At 43.1% G+C, this 16,159-nt stretch overlaps 1 protein-coding gene across 1 annotated transcript in view; it reads left to right on the top strand.

The window, feature by feature from the left end:
- The window catches only part of FNDC1 (fibronectin type III domain containing 1), a 58,806-nt gene that overhangs the window by 11,808 nt on the left and 30,839 nt on the right, over positions 1-16,159 (top strand). Inside the window, exons 2-6 of the mRNA XM_058836548.1 lie at positions 10,791-10,994; positions 11,379-11,477; positions 12,469-12,583; positions 13,677-13,864; positions 14,511-14,618. Of these exons, the coding sequence (XP_058692531.1) occupies positions 10,791-10,994; positions 11,379-11,477; positions 12,469-12,583; positions 13,677-13,864; positions 14,511-14,618 (714 nt within the window). The remainder of the gene's footprint in view (positions 1-10,790; positions 10,995-11,378; positions 11,478-12,468; positions 12,584-13,676; positions 13,865-14,510; positions 14,619-16,159) is intronic.

Below are 16,159 nucleotides of genomic sequence, written 5' to 3'. Positions count from 1 at the left end.
GGTGCAGAAAGAGAACTGTGCTTCCTGCCGTGACCTCCCATAAGTCTAGTCTATATCTTCCATCAGGATAATTATATACAATGTTTTTTTCAGCCTTTGTACGAGCAGGGCCTCATTCTTCACTTGAGTGCTTCTATAACATGCCACTGGTTTTAATGAGATTGCACGGATGTGAAAGGAGAGCAGTGGAGTGAAGATTTAGGTTCATAAGAAATGATCCAGGTGCACAGCATAAAGATGCTGCCACGGTTTAGTTAGCCTCCTAATGAGCAGTGCAATTTTAATAGGTGTGTTTTCCTTACTGGAGATCTCTGGCCATAGCTGTGGGGAGCAGGACAGAGCTTGGCTCACAGGAGTGCATGCTCTGGCTCTGACTTGTGTCCCCTGCCAACCCACTTCAAAGCTACCTCAGGCTGCGGGCACAGGGGGAGGGAGCAGTGGTGGAGGGGATGCCTGACAGCCTAGAAACAATACTCTCTTTCTTTTACTACCTTGCCTTTGGGCATCCTTTGAGGTCCAGCTAGAGGGAAATAAGTTGTCTCATCTGCAAGCCTGTGTGGGGGTGACAATAAATGTGGGTAAGCTGCAGTGCAGTAATTCACACACCCAGGACTCACGTCCAGTCTGGGCAGAGCAGCATCATGCAAGCTCCACTCTGGTGTCAGTGCTGGAGAGAAGGGCGTTTGTGGGCTTGTAATCCTGTCATCCCTCCCATCTAGCCATACTCATGTGGGCATTAGCTATGGCTAGAGTTTCACCTTCAGCTTAAAGAAAGCTCTGCATATATTTCCTCATGTGGAAATTAGACATTTCCTCGGTGGCAGCTTCACAGAATGTAAGAAAGCCACTGAGTCTAAGTCAGTCTGAGCAAATATTCTGTCTTATTCCACGTTTTCATAAAACCACCATAAACTTCAGTTAAATGGAGTAGTGCTAGCAGCTGATGTTATTTCTTCTTACTACCATGCTGGATTTTACCACATGCATTTGTACCAGCAGTCAATAGAATCAATAGAAGTCAATAGAATAGTTTGCATAGAAACACCTGTAGAGATTGTGTCTCAGAGCTGGCAGCTCTCAGTGTGGGAGTCAGTATACTTTACAAGAGGTAATGCTCCATCCTGCAGCAAGCTTTTTGTTGTTTTCACGCCACCTTCTGCTGTTGTCATGGACAATATTGTGAGGTTGTTAGAGGAGAAAAAGAGTGTTGCTGCTCATCATGGGTTGTGCAGCCAAAATCCTGCCTGGGTTCCAAGTGGCACTTAGAGTATCCCCACGCCTCTGACAGAGCTTTGAAATGTTTGAGGGACAAGCAGTAGACTGGGGTAGGGGTGAGCAAAGGGGAGCTCTTCTCTCCAGGAGCTTGCATGGAAGAGCCTATTGAAACCCATGAGTTTGCCCCAGGCAGCAGATGGATGCATGAGTGCCCTTGGGTCTGCCCTCGGGAGCCATGGAGCTGCTCAGGGGGATCCTGCTGCCTTTGGAATTTCCCAGGGATTTCTTCTCCTGCAGTCAGAGGGAGAAATATGAACTATACTTAAAACCCACTTCTCCCCACTAAGGAGAGTGTTACCACTTGTAATACCAATGGGCTTCTTTAGCATTGACTAAGCTGTGTTTCCAGAGCCAATGTTGCTGAAGGCCCCAGCTTTTGTAGAGGTGGCTGTGGGGAGAGTGTGAGGATGGTGCATGTGTACAGGTGGAAGTCAGGGATGTCCCAGGGAAGGTGTGGCTTCCAAGTCTTTGGGAAGACCAAGTCTTGTTGTGGGTTTCTCTTCTGTGCTGTTCACTTCTCTTAAATGGACAGTGTGTTTTCAATACCTTCTTTGACAACAAGAATGCACATTAAAAAGTAGTATGAGTCAGGTGTCCCTAATTTTAAAGAGGAAACTAACCAAAATTTTAGGTCTGTTAGCTTTGAGGCAATGTTATGTTTGCTGTTAACTTTCCTGACGCATTTTTTATGTGGTGTGTGCTTCATCTTAGACTGTTAGAAACAAAGAAGTTACCACAGTTTATGGTAAATAAAGTACATTAATATGAAAAGAACAAAGTGTAGGTAGGTGAAAACAATGTGGTGACTACAGTCATGAACAGGGTGTGGAAAGACACAAACTTTGAAGGATGTTCTATTCCTGACAATGTCTTGCCGTGGCATGAATTGCTTGGTGTGGGTTCATGTTCTAATTTTCTCAGGCAGGTTCCCTTCCTGTCACTGAGCTTCTGACTAGGGCTAGAGGACAGCCTGTACAAGGATTATCTAGAAGAGAACAAGCTCAGTTCTAACTTTATCTTGTGTTTTGTCATGTTTGTGATTGCAAGCAAATGAAATTCAGACCGCACCACTTAAAACAGCCTCAGGCTCTGATTTATCTCAGAAGCAGGACTTCAGATGTTGTAAGTTGATATTTGTGCCATTTCTACAATTGAATCTCCAGTGAAGCCAAGAAATGTGAGTTTCTTGCACACTACGAAGAATCTGAGTGTCACAGGAGCTGCCAGTTGATTCAAGCAGGAGTCTTGTGAGGCAGTGTAGTGTCAGCACTGGGAAACTTCGGGTGCATTTAGCAGAGAAGCACTAACATTCCCTTTATGCTGCAGCTGAGGAGTTGAAGGGGTGTATATGGCATCATTTGGGATCAATGGCTTTATCAGATCCATTGACACCTCAAGCTATTCCTCCTTGTTGATGTTAAAGAAATAGGTGAGCTTTGCTATAAACTTGTTTTTCTGTAAAATCAGAGAGTCCCCCGTCTTGCAAGTCAAATTTCCAGTGAGGTTTCCACTGAAGCCAGGGAGATTTGGGTCAAACTGGAGTACCGCAGGCATCCAGTCCCTCCTTACAGTCTTCCACTTTTAAGTTTAGAAAAGGTTAGACTTGAAGTCAGTAAACGAAGATTGAAAGGATAGCTGTATTAACATTTGAAACTTAGTCAAATATTATAGAGCTGATTTTTATTCATTATCAAAAACTTAAAGTCTATAATTCTGCTGATGATACCACCTAATCCTCTGACAGTTTTCTGGACTCTCAAGGAACAACTGGAGTCAGAATTATGACTCTGTCCTGCATAGGAAGAAAAATCCTTATACTGTCAGTCATTTTGGCAGTATCTGTGGTTGATATGGTTAAGCCATGTAAAAGAGAACAATCCACCAGAAACAAAATACTTTACACCAGATGAAGAGCTTTTAAGACTTCAAATGTAAGCAAGCTAATATTATAAGGACCTTGAAAGATGCATTGTCGAGAATCCCAAAGAAAAATAGACTAATATCAATGTGAGTTAGTATTAGACAGCCAGGTGGAGGAAATGTATCTAGGCAAAGGGATAGTTTGAGTGACAGGTTTAAAAGCCACCTTTCAGTGCTGGTTTTGGAGTAGCTGGTTTTAAAAACACTTCCGAAAGAGGTCTGCCAAGTGTTCAACTTTTTCCGTATTTTACTTATTAGGGAATTGGGAATAATTAAAGTTTTTATGACATTCGAAGTACATTCATCACAAATGCTGCTCCCTTTTCTGTTAGTGATTGAGGATTTTATTTTAGAAGGGTCACACCCCTACATACTGCACCTGATTTACAGATTATGCTATATCCATCCATATCCATCTCACTGTCTGATATCTGGAAACATTCAGGAGGCCTGCTGCTGGAATAGGTTTCATGTTTTGCTCTCCCAGAAGTGGCTGCTGAGTTGAGCTGTGGGCTGTATTTCTCCAGGAGCTGAAACAGTGGCCTGAGGTAAACCATGTGTTTTGGAGCCCAGCCCATGCACATTAGTGTGCGTGGCAACAAGGAGCCCCAGGGCCAGAGCTGTGCAGCCAGGAGAGCTTGAAAACCACCTGCTCACCTCTTCTGGGCTGTCAGGGGTTACTCTTCTCACTGGACCTAAAGGAGCAATGACTTGATGCCTCTACCTCTGGAGCCAGAGTAGGTTTCAAAGTAAGTTGGAGACAAAGTATGCTATCAAGGCTTCAGCTGGAAACTATGAAGGTTTAAGCTGTGGAGCAGTGAAAAGCTTTGAATGCAGTCTTGTGTCAAAATGCATGGGGTGAAGGATATTTTTAAGAGCTCATGAGACTAATGTCAGTGTTCAAGTGACAATTATAAGTGGAAAATGTATGCTGTAGTGGCACAGCTATGTAAAATAAAGCAAGGGGGCTGTTTTTAAGGCATAGCTGTTCACAGCATCTCTTGAGAAGAATGTGGAAAGAGATGGAAATTGCAAGTTTTAAAATTATAACAGTAGTGTTCTGGGAGCTATATGGCTCAGCATGGATGGCTTTTGCTGTTGCAGCTCTGGGCCCAGTTGGAGGAACTGTTTCCATAAAATTTTCTTGTTTGGTTAACGCATGCAGCAAAGCACAGCTTACTGAGTCTCAGTTCTCCCTTGCCAAGTGTCATGATTTTACCCCCTTGTCATGCTGGCTGGAGATGCTATCCATGTCTTTGTAGCTGTCATTTTAGAGGGAACCACAGGTGGGCCTTAATCCATTCTTGCATTTCTCTATGTGGTACATTGTTTGTTTTCTCTGGAAGTCTTGACTGACAGACCCTTGCCCAGGTATGTGCTGTGGATGGTTGCACTGATACAAACAATGCTTTTCTATCACCTGAGATGCCTGTTCAAGCCAACCAGTCACACCTACAAGGCAGTAGGGTTAGAAGGCAGCTCTCTCCTTATGGTGACTGACAAGAGGAGGATGTCCTGCCAAGGAGTGTGCACAACCACATACCTGTTGTCCATACCTCACATGTGGTTGCAGTGACTGTGCACTTCATCTCTTTTGATGCTGGAGTTCTTTGTAGTGCCCGTACCTACCTGGTGAGTGATATGGTCACAGATGGTATCTTGAAGTTTAAAGGTTTTGGCTGTATAAATACGCTAGCAGATGTAGATGAGCAACATCATGACTAGGGCAAGATATCAAGGGTGCAGTCTTCAGGGAGAACAGACAGACAATTATAGCCCAGTAAGTTATTGGAAAGGAGTCCCCCAGCTCAGTGTGTGGGTGAAGCCAGTAATGGTGAGGGCAGCTCCGTACCTTTGTCAACTGGTTTCACCTGCTCTGTCCTCACAAGGAACCCCCAAAGCTGTTGTCTCTCCAGTACTGCCTTTCCTCCAACTCAGTGAACAGTCAGGTGTTGGACAACAACTGGATGGGCACTTGCAGACCAGGGCTGTGGCTGCAGTGTGCTCTGACAGCCTTTGTGAGGTTCCTGGGGGCCTTTGCACAGTGGTTTGATCACTGGAGAAGCCCAGATGTGAGGTGCCCAAAGCCAGTGAGTGTGAGACAGACGTAGCCCAGCCTCAGTGGGCTCCCTTCAAACGTCAGTGATGCAGAAGGAAGCCTGTGCATTGATGTCAATGGGAGGATGTGAAGCCTTCAATAACTCACTGTTGTTTTTTCCTAAGTCATAATACACGTGTTAATCATGTAGAATTACATTCCTGAGTTTGAAAAATGCCCTGGTCTACTGTGCTTAACATTCAGAGGCTCTTCAAAGAGAGCACTGGAAACTTCTGTTGACGCTGTCAATTTAAAGAATGTCCTCTGGATGCCAGGTAACTCCTCTACAGATGTATAATGAATCGCTTTCCTTAAATCAGACATTACAGTTGGATACTGGTCCTCTGCCCAAAACTCCTGACCAGAGCCCAATGAATTATGGCACAGATTCCATTGTGCTTTGCAGGAGCTAAAGCGTTCCAGTCCCTGCTTTCTGTGCCAAGCAGAAGTGTGTGGAAATGTGCTAAATGATTTTTTTAAATTTTTTTTTCTGCAAGAAACAAAGGATTTTTATGTTGCTTGCCTCTACTGCTTTAACTGATAATTTCCAGGAGGAGATCTGGTGTTGAGTATATAAATTAGTGGCATTACAAGTTGATCAGCCCACACAGGGAAAAGTTTATCAGTGCATTTTAAGATGCTAGGGGACCTACCGAGCCAGTAAGCCTCAGGGTGGATTTGTTTTTCCATTTCAGTCGTGCTGTCTCTGGTCATATACTTAGGCTCTTACACGTGTTAACTGCTGCAGTATTCTGAAGATCCCAACTAAAGCTTGTGTTCTGCTCTGTGCCAGGGCAGGTCTGAGGGAAATCACTGAGCCCAGAGTCTTGTGCATTTGGAGCAGTCAGCACATCGCAGTTTGGAGAGCCACATCAGCACTGTTTAAGCTGGCTCACCCACTGCTGGAAATACCTTTGCAGAGTGAACTCTTCTTGGGATGGCTCCAATCCAGCCCTCATCGAAGCTGGTGGAATTGCTCACATTTTCTTAACCGAGCTTGGGTCAAACCATCAACTTCCAAAAAAAAATCCGGTTAACACTTAGCCAAAGTGACACGGGACATTAATTTTTGGGTGGAAAACTATCTTCCTGGAATACTGTGTTTTTCCTCTTTCTTTCCTGCTGATGTGGCTTGGGAATAGCTGTTTGGTGACAGGTAGCAGTCAGAGTATGTGACGGTGAGGAGGAGAGCAGCCACCTGGGTGGATTGCTGGATCAGAAATGTGAGATATTTTCTTTCCCCTATCCTTTTCAATTATGGTAAAATGACATTTTTCTTTTCCTGTTAATGAATAATCAAAAAAGGTTGAAAGCCTTAAGTTGCACATAGGACTACAGAGCTTAGATGCCTGACTTTGCTGGTAAAGCTCTGCTTTCATTTCTGCTTTCTTTCTCAGAGATCTAGGAACCACGTCTGGCTGAGGTACTTTTCTATTCCTGGTAGTGGTTTTGAGTGGAAAAGTGCAGGGTGTCTGTAAAGTGAGTTTCTCAGCTCTGAAACTGGATTGCAGATTGTCTGTGGTGCAAGGTTCTTACCTCAGAGGACAATTGGTTGAGCGAGCTTAGGGAGCAGTTAAAGACTTCTTAAGACAGGAATCTACTTTTTGAGAAGGATGATTGAACTGAGCAGTTCAGTACTTTTTCTTTAACATTTCATATTGTTTTGTCTGGTAAAGCAGCAGTGGTCTCAAGTACAGGGTTCAAAATCAGTAAGTCTCATTTGATGCCTGGAACTTAATTTAAAATAAAAAAAAAAACCGAAACACCACCTTTCCCCTTAAAAAAGCCCTGCAAAAATCCCACCAGTTTGCTATTGCAGTGCAGATTCTGATGATTTTTGGTCAAGTTGCCCATTTCAGGATTTCATTTACCAGCTACCATTTTTGGTCTTTTCTGATGACTTTATCTCCTAGCAGCTACAATTTCTGCCTCTAAGCTGTTACTTTGGCCGTGGCTGGGTCACTGTACTCAGTCTCCCAGACTTCCGCCTGAAGTGAAAAGAGAGATTGATAGTTGTTTATAGACTATATGGATGTTGTCTACTGACTGTGCCAAGTCATGTGTCATCTCTGCAGCAGAAGCCATTTTATAGGTCCAGTTTTCCAGTCCTGAAGTTATGGCACACAAAGTGTAAAGAAGTTTTTGTTCGCTATGGAAGGCAAAAAGAAAAATTTGTACCTAGACCTGTAGTGGTAAATTGAAGTGCCTGATTTTTTGTAACCTCAAGTTTCAACTACTTTTTCTGCTTGTATCTTAATAGGTTTGAGTTGTTTGGTATGTTTTTCCATGCAGTTATAGATTGATTGCTAGGGGTCAGTACTTCCCTTTTCTTCTGGAACTATTTTGTGTTTTCCTTTGCTAGATAATTGATGAGACCCTCTGAAGAAATCTGTATGATTTGGCAAGTGCAAGCTGCCTTCTTGTGTGGTTGTTCAGAGGATGTTTTACCCTCAGCTTAGACCTTGTGCTTTGGGCTTACATAATTTGTAAAATGCTTTCCTCCAGTACTGACACAGAGAGAAATTTTGGCAATACTAGCGGACGTTTCATCTGTGAAGTCAGTACCAAGGCTTTAATCAGCCCTGAATTTTTGGGGTCAAGATACTGTACACAGATTCCTGCAGTTCTAAGTAATGTTGGATTTCTAGACTGAAGAGACTACAAGGGAGTACTTTTAAGATGACTCTTTCTCGTTTTCCAGAATTTAGAAAAGCATTTTATTTTAATGTAATTGCAGGTAGCTCTTTAGATTATTTCTGAAGATGATTACCGGTTGATTTAATTTGACCAGAGTGGAAGTCCAGAAAGCTGTTAAATCAGTTTTGGAACAAAAGACAAAAAATACTTAGAGATGCTTACAGGGATAAATAGTGGGAAAATGAGGAAAACTCAACCTTAAAATCAGTCAAGTACTTGATAGCTAATTCTTTTAAGACTGTTTAAAACAGTTCCTGGGGAATTCAGTATCCCTACAGGAAGGGACTACACTGGGATTTGAATGACTTAAATGATGCATGGGATTTATTACTTCCTCCTCCCATCCCTTCTCTAGTGAGTGTAACTTGTTTAGGACAGTTCTAATTTTTTTGGTGTGATTGTTGTTGTTGTTGTTGGTTCTGAGGAATTTTTTTGAACATGAATGAGCCTGCCCAGAAGGACAAAACTCTAGTCTTTAGGATACAATGAGTTTTTCTTGTTGATCACTGTCTACAGTCCTAGGGTTATCCTCTCTGTGGAATTCAGATTTTTTTTCCCAGAGCCAAGATGAGAGCAGGAGACCAGGACAAGGGGATGCTGAGGTACAGGGGCTGTGACTGCAGAAGACAGTGGCTCTTGGGGTCTTAAGGAACATGAAATGTCCTTCTGATTGGGGAGTGCCCACCCTTTGGCATGGTTAAACCTGGTGGGACAGCAACTTGGTACATACTTCTTTGGGGAGGTGTGAACTCAGCTTTATCTTCCTCTGTGTGACTGAGGTCAGGGCCTTCAGCCTTATCCCAGACCAGACTGATGGCTCCTGGGCTGTGGTAAGCTCCTGCTCTTCATTTTTAATGAGAAGTCCCTTTCTTATAAAGCCTGGCACAGGCTTCAGACAAAAACGCTGGTTTTGATGGATCAGCAGTTATCAGCAATGCCATTTTAACCATTGCTGATAACTCCATCTTAAGCATTGGTGAAAACTCCATCTTGGGTGCCTTCAGATTCCTGCCGGTCAAACTGTGATGAGGAATGATAAATAGAAACTGGAACTAACTAGTGAAATGGGAACAAGGGGTAGTAGAGTGTGGTGCTACCATGAAGAAATTAAAGCCTTGGAAAGCCCTGGTTTTAAAATCTCAGCTGATCCCTGCATTCAGCCTTAGGGTCAATACAATTCTCTTTGCCTAAAACCACATTTGTTTTAGGTTGAATACTTTCCATATGGCTCTCTGGCTGAGCTGGTTCCTTTTGTATCCTTTATCCCTTGCAATTCTCTATTTTAATTGCAGATGAAAGCTGCAGCTTTGACTGGGGAAGCAGAGCTGTTGGGCTGCAGTGTTCTTCCCAGAACATACAGGGCTGCTGAAAGAAATCCAGCACAGTGTGCTTCCACTGCAGCCTAGAAAACTGCAGGCACCTGGGAGAGCGTGGTTGGTTGACAGGAGATTTTACTCCCCTCAGCCAGGGCTGGGACACTCAGGAGAAATATTGAGATCTGGGCATGTAGAGGCTACCAGTGGCACATGGGCTCCAGAGAGAGCCTAAGGGAGTGAGGCTGGCCAAGTCTGACAAACAGGAGGACAGGGAAACATCTCTCAGCAGCCAGCTGCTCCTTGTTGGGAGGCTGCAAGAAAGTCACTTTTTGGTGGGAGCAAGGCACATGTACTGCTGTAACACTGTGCAGAAGCTGCAGGTAGCTGTTTGGGAGGTTTGGGTTGGACATGAGGAAAATGTATGAGAAATAGTGTGGCCAGCAGGACCAGGAAAGGGATCCTGTACTTGGACTGGTGATACTTCCAGTTTTGGGCCCCTCACTACAAGAAAGATATTGAAGTATTAGAGGAAGTCCAGAGAAAGGCAACAAGGCTGGGAAGGATCTGGAGCACAGGTCTTTGAAAGGAACGTTGTGGGAACAGGAGTTGTTGTCAGCCTGGAGAAAAGGTCTCAGGGGACACCTTGTTAATCTCTACAACTGCTTGAAAGAAGGTTGTAGCATGGTGGGAGTCAGTCTCTTCTCCCATCTTTCAGGTGACAGAACAAAAGGAAATGGTCTCAAGTTGCCCAAGAGGTTTAGATTGGATACTAGGGATTTTTTTTTCACTGAAAGATCTTTCAAGACTTGCATCAGTGTCACTTCTTAGAAAAATGCTGCTAACTTGTCAGCAAATGATAAAAAATACCCAACTTGCATTAGGTACCTTCTACAGTGCTCAAGGGATCATATAATGGGAGTTTGGGAAGTCAGGAGTTGAGACAGAGCAGACATTTTAGGTATGAGTCTGTTTGGGAGCAGAACCATTGGGGAAACCCATTTCTCCATGGGTTTAGGAGAAAAGAACCTGGTTTAAAGAGTAAAACTGTTCTGTGCTTCATTTTACACTTAACTTTAGCTCTTCCCCAAAAGTAATGTACCGGTGTGCCTGAGCTAGGGAAAGGGGGTTTAAAGAAGGAAAAGGAAAGGAAAGCTACAAGACATCCCCAGTTTCTGGCAGGAGTCCTTGTATTACGATATGTTTTCACATTCAAGGTCTTGCACCAGTCTGTCTGAAGGGCCTGGGAAAAAACACTTGTTGAGTATTGTACATCTTCCTTGGAAAGCTTGTTGTTACTCCAATTTGGTTTTACAGGAAAAAATAAAAAGCTATAGAATCATGCCCTTTATTCTGATCTTTACATGATTTACACAAGATGTGTTTACAACAGACATATGTGGACTGATGTGCGTGTCATGTGCTTCATAGTAACTGTCATGAGGTTTGTGTGTGTGTTTGTTTATTTTGTGTGTCTTTGGCATAAGACATGCCAAGCAGACCTCTGAGAGTGCGAGCCCAGTCTCCAGATGGCAAGTTACCTTTTCGGTGGAAACCGCCTTATGGAGCAGGCTTCAGAGGTCCACGCAGCAGATCCCAAGGTTATCCCCGTGGATATGGAGAAAGCAACCGAAGGATGAGCTATGCCCCAATGCCACAAGAGCGACAAAACCAGGAAGCAAGAAAACTAGGTGAGTTGAATTTCCCTGATAGCACGTGGCTGAGCTAGCACACTTCTGTAGTCCCTTGTGGCTGCTAGGCGTGCACGTCATATGCTGTCCTAGCTATCAAAAACCCTTCTTCCTATAAATGAAAATACTTGTTATAATTATGATCTGTATCTTAGCAGAGGGAGGGCATTACACAGAGAATAGGGTAGAAATTGTAGGAGAATTTGATGCTGTTTCAAAGACACACCATGTGCAAGTTTGTCATATTAACAGCGGAGGGAAAGGGTGGAGAGAAGAGCCATAGCTCGGATTCTGCCTGCATGTGGTGGGACCACTCTGAAATCCATTCCTTCTTTTAAATGAAGAAGGTTACAGGAAACCTTCTGTTTTTCCCTGCATGCACAGCCTCTGAATCAGTTCACGTGGTTTCGCTGCCATCAAGGAGCTCACAAGGACGGAGCCAACCTGTCTATAGGTCATCTTTAACTAAAAGAAAAGTCACAGGTACGTTTCTTTCACATCTGCTGTCATCTGTGCAGGCAGTGCTGGGTTTTGGGCTAATGTGACACTTGCTGAAGAGAAGGGCAATCTCTCCCTGAATTTCAGTCATATATGAGTAAGATCCCTAGAGAATGAGATCATCCTCCAGAGTTTACTGGCTCCTTTCCTTTCCTGAGACATCAATATTTTTTCCAATGTTACTTGTCTATAAAACTCTGTCTGGAAGGTCATGCCTTGTACATTCTGTGCCTTTGGGAGACTTGGATATAGTTACTATTATACTAGTAAGGAAAAGCAATAAATCTTTCATTGGCTAGTAGATAGACTACTAAAACAATTCTGATTGACAGATAGAAAAGGGAACCTTATAAAAATTCAAAATATCAAATTAATTTCACTTAATTTTAAAATTTTGTAAATTATTTTCAGAAGGTACTCTGATATGTCAAAACAGCTCACTTCAATGATTTTTTATTTTCTTTTTATCTTGTATACCATAAAAAAAATAAAGCTGAATTCAAACAACCTGTTTGAAGCACTCAAAAACATAAAATATATACTAATTTTCCCTTGTAAAATTTTTTTGAAGAAGATTTTATTGCCCTTCAAAATGAAACCTGATTTTAAAATCTCAGAATTTTCTTTGAGACAAAAATTCTGCTCTCCAGGTACCCCTAGCAGCACATTCTCCAGAGATTATGAATATCAGTATGTTAATATAACATTTGCTGTGAGTAACAGTTTGGGGATTAATAGAATTTTGAAGGACTGGAGAATGTATTAGTACTGTGGTCTAGCAGGTACACAGCTAACAAAAGAAATTATCTTTCCATGAAATACTATCAGTAATCAACGTAATTAGTTTTCCACTCCCACCTGTATTTCTAAATCAACTGTGCACTGTGAATTTTATAGTGTCATTTGAAGACATTTGTTGTTTTTTATGAGAACTCCAATGTTGTTAGTGATATACTGTTCTGTTTTGCCATTTCAGAGGAGGAGGAGGTGGAGGTGGCACAAGACATAACTGTTCGAGTTATGTCCTCTCAGTCTGTGCTTGTTACTTGGACAGACCCACTGTATGAAAAGCGGAAGGTTGCAGCAAATAGGTACTTAGCCCTGGGTTATTTAAATGGGTGCTGGAGGGAAACTGCTGCCAATGCTCTACTGAATGCTTTTGCATTTATTTAATTGCTGTTGGTCATGAGAATAATTTAGCTTGCCTCCTAGCGCCCTGCTCCTTAGCATTTAGAGATCTGTATGAGTGTTGTACTACAGGGGTTTACATCTCTTCTGAAGTGTTGCCAGCACCAGCTCAGGTATTTGGCTGTTTCAGTGCTTGTATACCACCACAGCCAGCAAATCCCCAAAGATGCATGGGAAAAGAAGGAGTGGGGAACAAGGCAGAGCCCACAGAGTGTTGAGTTGAGTTGTCAAAACAGACTAAGCTTTGAGATGACTATACTGTGAGTGGAGGAAGCATCACTGCAGTGGGAAAGACACCCATCATTGCACCCTGCATCCTCTGACCCCCCAGAAGCCCCATGCAGCTGAGGCTGAACAGGCTGGGGCTCCTGTGAGTGAGAACTTGGCTTATGGCAGCATGCTGCAGCAGTTGGAGACCAAAACAAACAAAGACATAGTCTGGAAACTGCCAAAGATCTGAAAGTACTGGGTTGTGTTGCTCAGCCTGGGAACACTGAAGAGCTGTGCAAACTGGCGCTGAAATACCCTGAGAGTCAGAGCAGGAAAGCTTGCAATTTTAGATGTTCGCTATTTCTTTGTGGAAGCAGTTATCTAGGCAGACAAGTGGGAACTGAGCCACTGGTGCTGTTGTGGGAGCAAGGGCCTGCCAGCAATCCAGCCATGCTCATGGCCACGAGGCAGTGAGATGGTGGTGTGGAACCCCCAAGGATGCCTGCCTCAGTTCACAAAATCCTGCAGCTTTCCCCCAGGGAAGAGGGTGGTTTTTGAGTCTTGAAAGAGCGGTCCATCCTTTGGGATGAAAACAATCATACTCTGTTAGAGGAAGGAAAAAATACAGTAGGTTTTGTTGTTGGTACTTTGTTGTTTGCATTTCAATAGGTTCCTCCCTAAGCCCCACAAGGCTACTTGAGGTCAAAGCATCCCTGTCCTGCTCTGGTTCTGCTAATGCTAAGCTTCCACATGTGAACTTTAATTTTCCTGTGTTTCTGATGCCAGGCAGTATAATGTTCGCTATCGGGAAAAGGGGGAATCGGCAAGGTGGGATTACAAGCAGGTGTCCAACCGGCGGGCACTGGTGGAGAACCTAGTGCCAGACACTATGTACGAGTTTGCCATCCAAATCTTGGAGGGAGAAAAGGAAGGCAAATGGAGTGTGTCTGTTTACCAGCGGACCCCAGAGGCAGGTATGCATTCAAAGGGCCATTGGGGTAACACAAAGTTGTAGTGTTTGAGCTGTGGAGTAGGGCTGACTTAAGGCCAGAATGAGCCAAGTGATTGATTGGGGCAGCAGAGGGTTGAGAGTATGGGAAAGGCCTCAGTGCTGCTGCCTGCATCCCTGTGATGGTGAAGCACACCAGGGGAGCACACCCAACTGCTCTTGTGGTACAAGGAAAGCAAGGGGAGGCGGCTTAGGTGGGATTTTTGTGGGATGAGTCCTTGGACCCCTACAGCTAGATGTGCCCCTTCCTTTGAGAAGAGTAACCTGGCTTCCATTCCTTTCTGTGGAGAGCAAATTTAAATCCGCCCTCCTCCTTGGAGAAGCTGTCAAGCCCCTTTGGTACAGGGCAGTGGTCCATAACAACCAAATTATTGTGTCATTCCAGCTAAGCCACAATAGCAGTCTTGTGCAGACCTCCTGTTCTTAAAAATATGGAATAAAATTTCACTATGGCAGTCTGAGAGAGAGATGTGACAGAAACAAGCATGGACCTGAGCCATGTGTACTCTTCATGTTTATCTTGGAAGTAGCTGTATAGGAATCTCTGCTATGGAGCAAAAGGTGTAGGCTGTTGTTCTGACTTGCTACTTTTGCGTATGGCTGCTTCCCAGCTCCTGCCAGTGCACCTGAAAATTTGGATGTTTGGCCATTGAAGGGGAAACCAACCTCTGTAGCAGCATCCTGGGATGCTCTTCCAGAGAGCGAAGGAAAAGTCAAAGGTGAGTCTTCACTGTTGGTTTCTAACTCCCTCAAGGAGCTGGTGTTCTCAAAGGCAGCTGCTGCCCTGCAGTAAGCTGGAACCTTGGCTGTGCCGGGATTCGTTCACTTGATTAAACCCAAGCAAGATTTTCACGTTTCCAGCCCAGTGTCTCCACAGTGCCACCAAGAAGCCACCGTCACTGTCTGCCTGGGATATCACACAGGTTCCTGGGGTATCATGCATGCACATTTTATCTCTTCTTCCATTAATAGGCAGGTCAAAAATGAGGCTTGAGAAGGAAGTTTCCAGAAAGACTTTTAAGAATTAGTTGAAGAGGAAAAAATGTTGGGTAGTTGCCAAGAAAGTGAGTGGGTTTATGTTGTGTTTTATTTCTGGTTTGTCATGGAAGGAAATCCTCAGCTTAAGAAGCAAGCACAAATCTGATTTCAGCAGACATCATGCATAAATCTTATGTACTATAGTGTTATTGTACACAGTCATAAACATAATTTGCCAGTTGGCTACGTTTTGCATAGAATTAAAGAAAAAGAAAAAGCTTTTTCTGAGATTTTTTTTCCTGTTTCCCTCTGAAAACGAGGCTGATTTTTTATCCTCTTGTTCTTCAGTGGTTAACAGGATTGTGTTCTCAAATTACACAAGTTTTTGGAGGTCCCTTATCACCACTACAGCATCTCAGGACTTGAAAAATCATTGGCCTGGAGGGAGGTACACCGTGTCTGGAAGACCTACTTTATGTATTCTTCAGGGCAGTGGTGGAATTCCTTCTTGTTTTGCAGTCAGTAGAAGTCGTGCCAATTGCTTCAATGGAGCTGCAGTTGTGTCCAAGAATCATTATTTCTGTAAGAAGGGTCATGCAAGGACATTATCTTATATTTCAAGTCTGCTCCTAATTTTGACCAATCTGTAGCACTTTGTGCTGTTTTGTCTGCATTGTTATTAGATGATTCATCCAAGGCAATCATTTTAAAGATACCCAATATTCAAGGACTGAATGCTTATACGCATCTAATATATCATTGTTTGAGTATGAAGTGTTACAGGAGAGGTCTTATTTTTAAACTAAATAAATGACAAGATATTTTTACTGGCTAACTAAAATCACTGAATTAGCATTTTGTGGTCATTTTGATAGCTTGTGGTAATCAGGAATTTTTGTCTTTTGATCCTTTTGTTTTTCACCCTGTCCTCTTATGTATTTATACCATGTATAAAAATAATGGGGGAAAATGTTCTCCAGTAGCCATTTGATAGTTATCAGAAGCTGCACCAGTGTCTCTGCTATGAAAGCAATTCCTGTCTAAAAAAAAAACTAAAAAAGATTCAAACAAAAGATTCATGCCTTCTGATGCCTTGATTTGTTTTTCAATGAAGCATTAAATGCATTTGCATATAAAATATTGATGATTTTTTACCTTGATTTTGATGAACTGTGCATGGCTTATTTCTTAACACAATGAATATGGGCTCACTTTCAAGAAAAAAACCCCATGCCATTATGTTTTAGAGTTTTCTCATTGTGGCACTGTGGCTCCTCAGGTA

The sequence above is a fragment of the Poecile atricapillus genome, chromosome 3, assembly GCF_030490865.1.
Source record: "Poecile atricapillus isolate bPoeAtr1 chromosome 3, bPoeAtr1.hap1, whole genome shotgun sequence".
NCBI lineage: Eukaryota > Metazoa > Chordata > Aves > Passeriformes > Paridae > Poecile > Poecile atricapillus.
The sequence above is the reverse complement of the archived record's forward strand: the minus strand, read 5'-3'. Positions and strand labels throughout refer to the sequence as shown.